The sequence below is a fragment of the Anastrepha ludens genome, chromosome X, assembly GCF_028408465.1.
Source record: "Anastrepha ludens isolate Willacy chromosome X, idAnaLude1.1, whole genome shotgun sequence".
NCBI classification, from domain to species: Eukaryota; Metazoa; Arthropoda; class Insecta; order Diptera; family Tephritidae; genus Anastrepha; species Anastrepha ludens.
Genome location: NC_071503.1, coordinates 40,390,161 through 40,404,320, shown reverse-complemented (window position 1 = coordinate 40,404,320; position 14,160 = coordinate 40,390,161). Strand labels below are relative to the sequence as shown.

The 14,160-nt window shown below is 37.4% G+C and overlaps 1 protein-coding gene across 1 annotated transcript in view; it reads left to right on the top strand.

Moving 5' to 3' along the window:
• Positions 1–12,003, top strand: part of LOC128869967 (paired box protein Pax-6-like) — a 65,747-nt gene extending 53,744 nt beyond the window's left edge. Inside the window, exons 4-5 of the mRNA XM_054112561.1 lie at positions 10,417–11,275; positions 11,990–12,003. Of these exons, the coding sequence (XP_053968536.1) occupies positions 10,417–11,275; positions 11,990–12,003 (873 nt within the window). The remainder of the gene's footprint in view (positions 1–10,416; positions 11,276–11,989) is intronic.
• Positions 12,004–14,160: the final 2,157 nt, after the last annotated feature.

Genomic DNA, 14,160 nt, shown 5'->3' with positions numbered 1-14,160 from the left:
AATATTGGCTCTGAGCTCACAAATCGTCGCCGGCTTGTTACTGTAGACCAATGACTTCACATTACCCCAAAGAAAATAGTCTAGAGGCGTCAAATCACACGAGCGCGGCGGCCATTCGACCGGTCCATTTCTGGAAATAATGCGCTCATCGAACTTACTCTTCAATAAATCAATTGTAGCGTGTGCTGTGTGGCTTGTGGCCCCGTCCTGTTGAAACCACATGTCGTCTAAGTCCATACCATTCAATTGCGGCCAAAAATAATCGTTTATCATGTCGCGGTATCGATTTCCATTCACAGTAACGTGGCGATCGTTCTCGTCAACGAAAAAATATGGGCCAATTACGCCGCCGGCATGTAAACCGCACCAAACAGTGATTTTTTCGGGATGCAACGGTGCCTCATGAATCACGTGTGGATTGCTTTCTGCCCAGCAACGCATAGTTTGCTTGTTGACAAAGCCATTGAGCCAAAAGTGAGCTTCATCACTGAAGATGATTTTTCGACTTTAAACTTTCTTAACAGAACACGCATTTTTATAATAAAATTCAATGATTTGCAAGCGTTACTCAAGTGTGTAGCGTTCCATGATGAAATGTATACTAATGAAGTTTACAAATGACAAGCGAAAAATAAATAATATTGCGTCGTTCGCCCTCCCTATCGGAAAAAAGTTGAAGCGCACCTTTTGAAAAACGCCTTATTTCTCATCTAATAACTGTTGTTAAACATCTTTTTCGTTTAGTTTCGGAATTCAAGCAACGTTTTCAATTTTTTAATTCGAGATAAGAGTTATTTTTGTTTCCTGAGATGACCCTGCTTCGTTAAAAAAAAATCTTTTTTAAATTTGATTTCTTTCGTTGACAGTATTTTAATATATTGAAATGCGATGGAACGTAGACGTGAACTTTATATTAAAGCACGTAATAAAATAAATATTTATAAGACGAAACGATGATGCGACGAAGCCAAATAGTTGATATACATTTTTTTAAGCTGCTTGTTGTCAGTTTTTGTTTCTTCAATAATTTTACTACGGAGTTGCTTCGAGGATGTGTCAACTAAATCGTGTTATTTAATTGATTTGTCTCTTTCGTAATGTTCATTTGAAGAAGATATGGTTTATTTGGAGAAATTTATGATTGAAAAGCGGAGTATAGCGTATTATAGGGTTTGTCTTGTTGCGTTCCATCCTCAGCAGAAAAAGAACGCAGCCATCATATTTCACACAGTTTATAATTTCTTTAATTATTATATTCTATACCGCTTTATCATTCTATACCATGTATTTTTATATCACCATAGTTTTTACTTGTAAGCATTGCTATATTCGCAGTCAATACTGAAGTATTTTCGCTTATTAAAATATTATATACCAAAGCTCTCTCTACCAATTTAAACACACTTGCTTTCAAATAACGCGAAGTGTGCTTGTTATATCTCATATTCGACGAACCGTTCAACCGGAAACGGAAGGATGGCTTAAGTGAAGGACGTCATCACCATACCTCTACTGCTCTGAGTCGCCTGTATAAAGCTTGAAATCAGACGTAATATCAACAGCGGTGGTGACATAGTGTAAAAGAGCAAAAATCGCTTTCGTTGTATTTCCTTTTCTGTTTTGTTAATGTGTGCAGAGAAAAAATTAAACGAAAAACTAAAAGAGTATGTGTACTTTAGTGGATTGATACCACACGGATCTCACGTGAAATGTTCGTGATTTCCGCTGAGTCCAGCCCGTTGTCCCCATACAATAAAATCATGGACACTTACATAAATAAATGAATTCATGCACTTAAATAATAACTGTAGCTACAAAACTCACCCATATCTTGCCCTTATCTGCGAAACAACGATATGAACATCAATAGACCAAATCGCGGTCAAATTTGTTACTGATTTTGAATTTCTAAACAGCCATAAATAAATAAAGAACAATGGTGTTTTCGTCATTCTCGAAGAAAGTTTAGTTGATTAATTTCATTCAATAAGATCAAGGTCGGCTATTCGAAGTAATGAGTAATTTACATACGGAGAGTTTAATATACACTAAATAATTTTTTAACTAACTTCAATTTAGACTTAAAATATAATTCCATGAATAGACAAAATTTTTTATATCATTTCTATGCTAAATATAATTTTCTTTTGTATAAGTATATGAATAATGACTCAACCGCGTGAATTTGCTGTGTAATTAAAATTATAAAAAGTAGTAATAGTTTCAAGTAGCCGAAATCGATATGAGCTTGAAGTAAACGGGATATCTTACAACTAAGTTACTGATTTGCTATTCGCAGACCCAGCACTTCGCGCTCTCCCCGCGTGGGTAGTTCCTCTACTCAAAAAAGAAACAGATAGTGATACTAATAAAACGCTTTCTGTTTCATAAATCTATTCTGTGATTATTTGTTTTAATAAAATCTGCACTCCTTTTAGAGCATTTCATTATAAATTTATTTGGTAAAATATTTAAGTCCATTTTTCACATTTGTCTGGATAAAATGTAAAATTGTTATGTGATTTAAACTTTTTGTACCATTGTTTTCCTTGAACATGATGACCCTGGTATCGTAATAACCAATTGCACGAACCGCACAAATTCTAGGATAAGCCCAATTTCTCACAGCGAATCGTTCTTATAATTAAAAAAAGCGCCGTGTCGTTTCCAAACAAATTTTAAGCCTCACCATATTAATGAAATGAAGATCAATCACTAAATCACACTAACGTACCAGTACTCCACAAATTTCCAACTTTTGATTTGTGTATAAGGTCGCACTATGTGATACATATAATAAGAATGCGTTAGTGTAATAGCTTTCCTTTTAAAAAGGTTGCGAGATGGCCACAAAACTCCGTGAAGATATAACTTCCCACCTTACCCACAATATTTGTCGAGCCTGGTTGGACGTACGATTATTTTAGTATCATATGAGTCGAAAAATTATAGGAATCCTATTATTCAACTTGCAGAGATGACTAATAGTCCGGGAGCCAGGGGTCATTTCGACCTCATCATTTCATGCCGACTCATTTTAATACTGAAGGTAGACGTCATCCAATGGATGACGAAACCAACCGTCACCTGGTCCAGTAGCGGAGGGTACGTGCGTGGGATGCTGCGAAACGTGTCGAAAAAAAATTTTTACCAACTCATTTTATACCGGCTGAAATTTTTTTCATATATTGTTGACATTTAGTAGAATAAAAAAAAAATAGTCAGCTGCGCGGTAGAGGGGGGAAAACACGTCAGCTGAACAGGTGAAGTTGTAAAAAAAATTAAAAAGTAAACTTCTTATGCAGATTGAAATTGTTTTACATAATTTTGGACACATATGAAAATATAATAATGATGGCCAGCTGCGTTTATAGCGGTGGGAAGACCGTCAGCCGAAGCAAGAATGTGTCATTGCGGTAAGCTGACGTATTTTCCCCCCTCTACGGCGCAGCTGACTATTTTTTTTTTTATTCTACTAAATGTCAACAATATATGAAAAAAATTTCAGCCGGTATAAAATGAGTTGGTAAAAATTTTTTTTCGACACGTTTCGTACCCTCCCACAATCACACCCACCGCGAGTGCGCCAGCTGACGTTCACTTTCGTTATTTATGAAAGCTAAATCACAAGTATAGTCAAGAATTTAACGGTATAAAAACGCATACCAAAATCGACCCCTGGCTCCCGGACTAAAGCAGAATCCAGCTATTAATAAAAATATAAGAAAAATTCGGAAAGAATTGTTTTTCAAAAATGAAAAACAAACAAATTTGTCACCACAAATTTGTTATAAATATTTTTTTCCATCAAATTTTTTAAAAAGTATCCTAAAAAACTAGATTTTTTTAAAGTAAACCAGAAATATTTCCTTAAGAACATTGAATAAATATTAAATTTATGAACTTTTTTTCAGTTTACTTTTCTCCGAATCCGCATACCAAGTTAGAATGTGTTCTCTGCAAACGACGATAGACACGGGTAAGTTTTTTGTTTCCCTTTGGTAAGAGCACAACAAAAGTTAACATTTTCCTGCTCTTTGGAAAAGTGCCTTCGTTGAGGCAGGTTTGCAATACCGCTGTTAATATGTCTGGACGTTTGGAAATCGCAGCTTTCAGGATTTTATTGGATATGCCATCCAGATTTGGAGCTTTGAAACTGAATTTTACTACCCACCACTTGGGATTCGTGTTCGGTATCACGAGGAACATCACCTTCCTCGTGTCCAATGTAGTACAGCATTACATTTTGAGGCCTTTGAAGAAAATGATTCATGCTAGTTTTGTGTAACATTATTGTGCAAATAATTTAGGTTGTTTTCGCGTTTTTTTTTTGATTATAGCATCCTATAAGCAGTGCCCCAGGGGTTGATACCGTCTTCTTGAAGCTTTTTTCTTTACTAATATAGTTTTGAAAGCGGTTTGTAACGACTACATTGCTGATTTGAAATTACGAACTTTGTCAGAAAATTTGGATAACCCTCTACTACACTTATCTTAGTAGCTTGATGCTTTCATTCTACCAGTAACACGGAAAGAAGTGTTAACTCTTTACTCGTTGGGCATAGACGTATAACTATTACAACCTGGACTATCTTATTTGCAAAATCCAATGCAGAGCCCGTTGTTCTTGGACTTTATTAATAATGTATTATGAATAAGGACTTCACTATTAAGTAGCCCGTCCTTCCACTTTGGACCTGTCTGCTTAGGCGTAACTTTCGGTATTTTTTAAAAGATATCCATTAGAAAAACTTGGTGACCACTGAGGCTGTAGCTCTCTCTATTTTGTTTTTTTTTAGGCAAAAGCAAAAGCATTAGGCAAAATAATAATGAAAAGGATTTATTGTTCTCAAAATATTCGTTTAAATTCTTTTTGGAACTCAATGCACTTCTGCATTCACTTGAAACAATTTTCAAAGCACTTTTCCGCTCAGAAGTGGATACCTCCAAAACGAACTATTTAAAGGCTTCAACAGCTTATTGAGTCCTTGAAGTACGTAGACCTTACATTTTATTTTTGGTGTTCCGGAACAAAAAGAAATTATTAGGTGCCAAGTCAGGGCTGGAAGGCAGGTGATCCATTAACTCGAGGTGTTTCTTCCGTTGAACTAAGCCCATTTTGAAAAACCATTACGGTCGATTGCTGAATTGTTTCCGATTCATATGCATAGATCCAAGCCTCTTTACCTGTGACTACATATATCATAGACGTGCTCTGAATCACTGAATATCTGCAAATCATCTTGCAAGGATCGACGGCCACGTTGCAATTCGTTGGAGCAGTGTTTCACAGTAACTAAGTGTGGTGTTTCATCGCAAAAATTTGAAGTAATTTGATCAATGCAATGTCAAAAATCGTAATACATTATAGGACCAAAATTTTCACGAGTTAATTCCTTCTTTTGGGCGAGATCAATTTTTCAACTCACTGAAAAGGAAGAAATAAAGCTCGTAAGTGAAAACGTTATACTTGTATGTGAATTTATGCTTAAATTACCAAACTTTTCCAGAAAAATATCGAATTACAAAGCGCAAAATATAAAAGTCAACCCTCGTATAAGTGTGTTTGTATGTGCGTGCATATATTTATGTAACTTTCACAAGCTGCATCCCTGAAATGATAATTTTTTCAGATTCGTTCTTCGCCTTCTCGCAGTTTGGGATAATTCTTTAGACTTTTTCCACATGAATAGGCACCCTTACGTAACGTTGTCTCCGCTATCCAGCCGTCCTGTCATACTGTCACATGACCGCATATTTTTAACACCCAACCGCCGCACACGTACAACGAACACTTCGTCAACCAATTTCTCCGTTCACTTAGTAAACAATAACGCAAATGACAGACTCACAAAAAAGTTCAATGCAATAACTGAATATGATTACAATACAAAAGCAGTAACAAAAACCAATAATAAAATACCAAATACATATACAAAAAAAAAACAAAAAAAACAACGGACGACGGACGAATCCCACCAAAAATGGCGACAATGCGCGTAAAATCTCCGCTAAGAGGGATAAAATAAGGTCTTGGCACATGCCAAGCTACAATAGGAAGGTAAAGAAAGACCAAAAATATTAAGGAATAATAAAAAAAAACTCACAACCTTACAAAGGACACAAAAGATTTGCAGTAAATCTTAATTTGAACGACGAATTATTGGTTGGCGGATCGTTTGTCCGTATGACGGCTCTAAATTGGCCGGAGGTGGCCGGCTGACCGCATCGTTGGAGGATAGAGGCATCGGCGTCGGCGATGGTAGTGGGGGTAGGTAGGTAAGGTTATGGTGTCCAAAAAAAGGATGATATGCCACAAAGAAAAATGATTATACTTCCATGAAATTAAATTGAAGGAAAGATTATTTTGAGCGACTGCGATTACTGTAAAAATTCGATATTTTTTGAGAACGAACATCACAACTTACATAAATATTAATCAAAAGAACGCCGTCTCGCATATCAGGTGCTTGAGTTTTGATTAAGTGGCTGTTTCAATGAAGAACGAAAAAAAAACGGTCGGGATGGTTCAACATCCTACTTGTAGAAAACTTTAAAGCAAATCAGTAATTCCATATAAAAGATGTCAGATGAGTCAGATTCCAAAAAATCTCATATACACATGAATTTATATGCCTACATTATTAAATATGTTTTAGACTAAGCTTCTGCTCCAATTTGTGGTGTGCCTCTTCATATTTGCTCACAAACTAACACATTTTTTCGATGGGAGAAATGCACCCGTATTAATAGTGTTGTGTGTATGTATATCATAAACATTCGTATGGGATGATACATTTTTTTTGTGTTATTAAAATTTGAAATTGAACATATCAAAAAAAATGTATTTAAAATGGTCCGATTATTTATTGCAACATCAAGTACAGACATTAAAGTTATGGCCCTTATTATGAGCAACATTCGATCTTCGACTGTAGTCGAAAATGCTAATCGAACGAATTTTCGTGCTCATTCGCTGAAGAATAGGACTATAGTGAATTTCGATCGCTCGACGCATTAACAATAGATAAGCTGATACAGCAAATCAAAATAGAAGAAAAGGCGATTGTATTGAAATTCTTTGTTAACAACATTTTTAAAAGTAAAAAAAAGTATTTTTTGTGAAAATTAGTAAAACGGGAAGTAATAGATTTCCTGGAAAATTATATTTCCCAAAGATGGATACAATTTAGTAGTACAGAGGCTGATCTGCAACAAACAAAAGCACGTTTTTATATCAAATACCGGATTCCAGGAATACTTGGCTGTGTTGATGGCACGCATATTAAAATTGTCGCTCCCAGGAAAGAAGTTCAGCATTTGTATTACAACAGGAAGGGATTCTACAACATTAATGCTATGATTGTAAGTAGACATTTGCACATACTTATGTAAATAGGAGTCATAAATTCTAAATGCGAATAATGAACATTTTAGGTTTGTGATCATACAATGAAAATAACTTATATAAATTCGAAAAATCCAGAAGCTACTCATGATTCTATGGCTTTCAACATGTTGCCATTGAAAGCGCATTTAGAGGAGCAACATCTCAATGGCCGTCGCAATACTTGGCTCCTCGGTATGTAATAAAAACCAATTGAAATTCCGTTTTTAATAATTTTTGTCTGTCTCGGGTGACGCTGGATACGCTCTAAAACCATATTTACTGTTCAGAAACTCTGAGGAAGGGTCTCCACAAAGGACATACAACAAACAACATGTTTAAGCGAGAAGTAGCATTGAGAGAACAATTGCAGTCTTGAAAAACCGATTTAGATGTTTGTTGCAGGCAAGAGCTCTCCACTATTCTCCAAAAAAACACAAATTATTAATGTGTGTGTAGCTTTGCACAACATTTGTCTGCTTTACAATGTTCAACTTCCGGATGAAGAGTTATCCGATGAGACTCTCAAAGACGATGCTGGAGATATTGAAGTGGAGTCAAATAACGGAGAAGCACAAAACATAAGAAATGAAATTCTTTGAATATTATAGAAAAAACCAAAAAGTATTAAATTACAACCTTTAAGCCATAGTTTCTTTTATATTTTTGTTATGCATTTTCTTTATTCAAATATTCGTCATTCGTCAGCCCATACCTGCCAAGGGGGGAAAAAGTGTATTTTTACAAACATCACAAACAAAAAACATTATTAACCTTAATCCATTTTGCTGCCGTTCTTACTGGCGGTCCCAAGCCATTCAGCTCCGTTGTAAACTCCTCCCATTTTGTTGCTGCTTGAACTTTTGTGCAAATCCCTTTTGCGAATTATGCATTTCTTCCATTAATGCCAACAGCCTTTCTAATTGCTGTTTGGTACTCACGACTTTCGACCTGCATAAAATTAACAAAATTAGTATATGTGTATTATTTAGTTACTATAAAATAATAAATAATCGCAAACAACTTACATTTTAACAAATTTTCCCACAATACGCTACACAATCGAAAGCAAAATTGCATTCGACTCTAAATTCGGTATACAACGAAAATTTCGACAGATATGCACCGTTCATAATACTAAATTGACATTCGATTTTCGATCTTCGACAACCAGCGAATATCGAAGATCGAATCCAACTCATAATAGGGGCCTATATTTTTAAAAGAATATCTAACAAAACAACAACAACTGCATTATATTCTAACAATTATCAATGACTAAGCCTGAATGTTTGGGTGACTGACATAAACATTTTTTTGCCAAATAAAAAAGTATTTCTAAAGAGTGTTTACTTAGGAATGCATCATTTATATTAAATGTTTGTTCGTTTCTTGTTAATATTGCCTATGTACCTCTCATTTTTCGAATAATCTTATTTAAAGTTCAGTGAATAACAAAATTTAGATTTTGTTTCCAAAATAAAGTATGCTTTAGCTACCGTTCCCATTAACTATTTTCTTCAACTGTTTTTCATAACTGTAAGGGTTGTTCAATAGGTGCGCTTCAACTTTTTTCCGATAGGGAGGGCGAACGACGCAATATTTTTTATTTTTCGCTTGTCATTTGTAAACTTCATTAGTATGCATTTCATCATGGAACGCTACACACTTGAGCAACGATTGCAAATCGTGCAAATTTTTTATGAAAATAATCGTTCTGTTGCTGCTACTTTAAGAGCATTACGGCCATTTTACGGTCCATTTAACAAGCCGTCCCGTTTTGGGGTTATGTGAAGTCATTGGTCTACAGTAACAAGCCGGCGACGATTTGTGAGCTCAGAGCCAATATTGAACGCGAAATTGCTGAAATTTCGGCCGATGTATGCAAAAGAGTGGTCGAAAATTGGGTTCAACGATTGGACTTCGTAAAACGTGCACGCGGTGGTCATGCAAAAGAAATCGAATTTCAAACTTAAATGTATATGTTCAACTCGATAATAAAAAAAAATTAGTTAAAAAAGTCAAACCGTTTGTGTTTTATTAAAAAAAAAAGTTGAAGCGCTCTTACTGAAAAACCCTATATTTACGGTTACATTTCGTAGTAATGGAACTTCATTCGCTACTCAAAGTGTTTTTTATTTGTTGTTGGTTATTGTTTTCTAAATTTTACTGTCTTTGGCACTTTGTTGCCGCTGTCGACGAATATGCGAGGAGATTTTTGACTAATTTTTCCACTTAGTTGCACTCTCCCCTTCTAGCTCTTAGCGTATGCCGGGGACTGCCTTTTAAATCGCAGTCAATGCTGCTGCTGTCAGCAACAGACGCTGCAGAGTATTAAAAAAAAAAACAATACTAGCATGTCAATGGCAAGAGTAACGGCAAAAGTAACAACCAAGAACCAAGAAACAAAAGTAAATAGAAATTTGTAAAAAAAAATCAAGAATAAAGCGTGACAGCTGCTGTCGCACCCAGTTAGTTAGGCGGCATACTGGCAGCCAACCCGACAAGCAGAACTTCTTCGGATCTGGCTAAGCTCGGGTCGCGCACATACCGTCCTCCATACCGAATTTGAAATGCAAAGCCAACAAAGCAACCAACAACGGAAACTGCATTGCTAATACACGTATAGGGAATAGCGATTGCAATGCAAATTTCTTAATCAATTAAATTTATTTATTAACAAGAAGCTGCGGTTGCCCCTTATGGAATGAATTGACGACAGCCGAGCATTACGACCCATTCTTGCCACTTATTTTAAAAATCCCGTAGGCTTTTGGTGCATTCACCTACAAATTTTTGTCCTATGCACGAGTTACGACCCAAACTTTTGTTAATTTTTTTACCTTTTCCGTTTTATAAAACAAAAATATAACATATGTATATTCCTTCACATACATTTATATTTCAAATATACCTGTAGTCATACATTTTCCTAACATACACATACCTACATGAATCTATTAATACATATTGTATTTATATTTGCGCGTAGACAAGTTTGATTACACATTTATCACTTTATTTCTTAGGTTTCCTCTATCAACAGAGTGTTACGCAACCTGGCTGCCCAAAAGGAACAACAGCAGCAGCATAGCTCGCTTTTAACAAATGGCAGCAATAGCAATGGTGGCAGTGCAAGTAGTGTCACTGGCAACCCGAATACATCCAATCCCACCAGAAGTACCGGTAACGGCTCTGGCGGAGGTTCTAGTAGGAGCAGCGGTGATATGCTACAGACCACCAACACGCCGCTGAACTCTGATGGCAGTGTTGGTAGCAGTGCAGGAGGAGGAGGTGATGATGGTGGCACGAATGGGATGTCTGATGGAATTGGCGCTGCTACAGACTCAACGGATACTGTTTATGATAAGTTACGCCTATTAAATGGATACCATCAACATGGCACCATCGGTGTGAATTCATCGTTTCCACCACCATCGGGCGCACTGACACCAGCAACATCTCATCAGCATCATCATCACCTGGAACCTCACTCGCACCCACAGACTCATCCGCATATGCACGTTTCGATCGCCTCTCTGCCACCTCATAATACTCATCACCATCCTCATCTTGCTATCTCGAATCAAAGCTGGCCGCCAAGACACTATTCCACCTCATGGTATTCGCCTCCACTAAATGGTGATGCTGGCGCTGTTAGTGATGCAGGAGCAGCCTCGAGTGGAGTGAACAGAGCCAGTAGTGGCGGCATTTCATCACCTACCGATATTGTGACTTCAGCTTTTGCGTTAGGTGTATTGCCCCTTAGTCCGCATGGAAGCGGGGGTGGTACTGCTAGCGGCCATGGTGGCAGTGAGAGCACAGGCAACTTGTCCTCCGCGCAAACCAACAGCTGCGCAATAAGCGAAGAAATAATTCTGAAGAAGGGTAAGTAAACTTGCATCATTTCTCGATTTGTCTGACTTAAATTAAATACATTTACTCACGAGTATCTATTTAGTAACAGCATATGCACTGGCGGATCCAGAAAACTTTTGAAATTTTAAATATTTAATGAATTGAATTTAAGATTAATACACATTTTACTCCATGTAAAAGTTTCCAATTCAAACTTCCCACTTTGAAAATCGCAAGACGGGAGGTGTTTATTTGAGAAGCCCTGGAGTTTTTTATTTAGATAGTTTAGATATGGATGCTATGGAAACCTCGACAATAATCCATAAATGGTCGACGTGTGACACTATTATTATTATTTTTATTTATTTTTGACGACATTTTCGATTACATTTTAGTTCATTTACTGCTTAGTTTTGTCTCTGACCATATAACTTATGTTTTTCCGGGATGACGCTCGTGAAGAGGTAACTCGAATGAGTATTGCTATACTGGCATATCAATATGCACGACATGTAGCCTCACAGCTAAACGTACATACTAAACAGTCTCCACAATCTACCACTCCTCCTGCGAAGCTACGAAAAGTCAACTGATTAGCTCATAAGCTGCTGGTTACTACATCTACGAAGCTCCGCGCATCCTAAGCCACTGAGAATATGTTTTGCATGTGCGCAGATTCGCTTCCAATTATCACCCGATTTCAGCATAAAATCTATAATATTTCCCCCGTTTAATATGTTACAGGTTTCGGAGCATAGCATGGGCATTGTAACAAGACGTGATCAACGTCTTCTTCCCTCTCCGTGCAGATTGGGCACTTTGAAGAACTGCCATGTCCTGCAAGGAATTGGGTTTGATGGAAGTTTGTTTCCCCGTAGTTCCTTTCAAACGTAAGAATTTGTATTAGCTCATGCGCCCATCTATCTTTCGGTGATCTGTTCCAGCGGTCTTCCCAATAGTTGATCGAAACACGCCTTTCTTCTTCTGCAATATTTTTACGCCTTGCTCTACCGTTGTGTTCGGATAGCCTTATACTCGTATAAACTCCCTGCATTTCTTTCGCCAAAACGTCTACGGCGACTAGACCTGCAATAATTATAATTGAACGGAAGCCGCGGATAGCCCGCAAAATGCTTAGACGATAGACGGCTATCAGTTTTCTTCTTTAGCTGGTTATGTTCAGTGCATCAGCCCAGATCAGGGCGGCTTACAACAGAACCCAGCTGACTACCCTGCTATACACAGGGTTTTTTAATAAGAGGTGTTATTTGGATATTCAAAGAAAAATGCTATTTTTTAATATAAATGATCGGATGTTTATTTCCTTATGAAGAGGAAGGTATGCCATTAATAGTCGAATATAACATCAGGCAAATGACCACCACGACCACGCTTACAGGACAATATGCTTTTCATGACATTTTCCATAACCGAATTAAAAAGTGGCTTCCCGATATCCTCGATAGCCTCACGAATTCCATCTTTGCGACCATTTCTTTCACGTGGCCCCAAAGAAAAAAGTCACAAGGTGTTAAATCACAAGATTTCGCTGGAAACTTCAGGAAACTTTTCCCATAAAATATCAATGGTTTAGTTACTTGTGTGGCATGTAGCGCCGTCTTGTTAAAAATAAACGTTGTTCAGATCAATAACATTCAATTCCGGCCATAAAAACTCGTTAATCACCTCTCGATAGCGCATTCTATTCACCAATAACACCTGTTATTGGAAAACCCTATAGTATTCTTCTGTTGTGGCTAAGGCCGCATTCATTGTTTTTACTACGTTTCTGATGCTTATTAGGACTACATATTATACTCGGCAAATTCCAGCTTCAAGACTTCAAGCAAGCCTTGATCTTGCTTACTGATTCGATGGCGCTCCACTTAACTACCTGGATTAGTTTTGCCCCAATTACCACCTCGCTTTCATCCTCATACCATTCTTCTAAACCTCAGTTTACGGTTCGTGCACGTCCAGAGTTACCACAGCGCAGTATTCTTTTTTCCCGCCGCACCATCGATTGGCTTTAATGGCTTCTGTTGCTAAATCTATCACTCATTTGATCGAATCACCTGTTGAGCGGGATTTCCTGAAGTTAAACTGGTATGTGGATAAAACACAATACCTATATTTTCAGCGAAAGATGACATCCTGTCGGAAAAAATTCTCTCGAGAACCTTTCCATTGTGTTTAGTAAGCATATTGGTAGGTAAGACTCGGGTACACCAGCTTGTTTGTTGCCCCTGGGTAAATGCACAAGTGTTTTCACCTTCTTCCTCTTTTGGAAAGTGCCTTCTTTAAGGCAGGTTCGTAATACTGCTAGAAATATGTCTGGACGCTTCAAAATCGCTAATTTTAGGGCTCTATTTGGTATACAAACTGGACCTGGAGATTTCTTTGACCTCATTTTATTACACACTGCTTGGAAATCTTGTTTGGTTACACGAGGGATGTCACTTGCTTCATGTTGTATGCATAATGGCAAAATCTTTACATATCTTTGAGGGACCAATTTTGCGCCACCTTCTTCTTCTTAATTGGCACGATAATCGCTTACGCGATTTTGTCCGAATTTCACAAAGCGTGCCATTCGTTTATTTCCCGTGCTAACCGACGCCAGTTGGACACACCAAGTAAAGCCAAGTACGTCTCCACCTGATATTTTTAATGCAAAGGAAATAGCCCTCTTCCTCTGCTACCACCAGCTGGTATCGCATCGAATACCTTAAGAGCCCAAGAGTTTATGTCCATTCGGACGACATGACCCAGCCAGCGTAGCCGCTGAATCTTTATTCTCTGCGCTATGTCTATGTCGTCGTAAAGCTCATACAGCTCATCGTTCCATCGCCTGCAATATTCGCCGTTGCCAACGTGCAAAGGTCCAAAAATCTTGAGCAAAATTTTTATCTCAA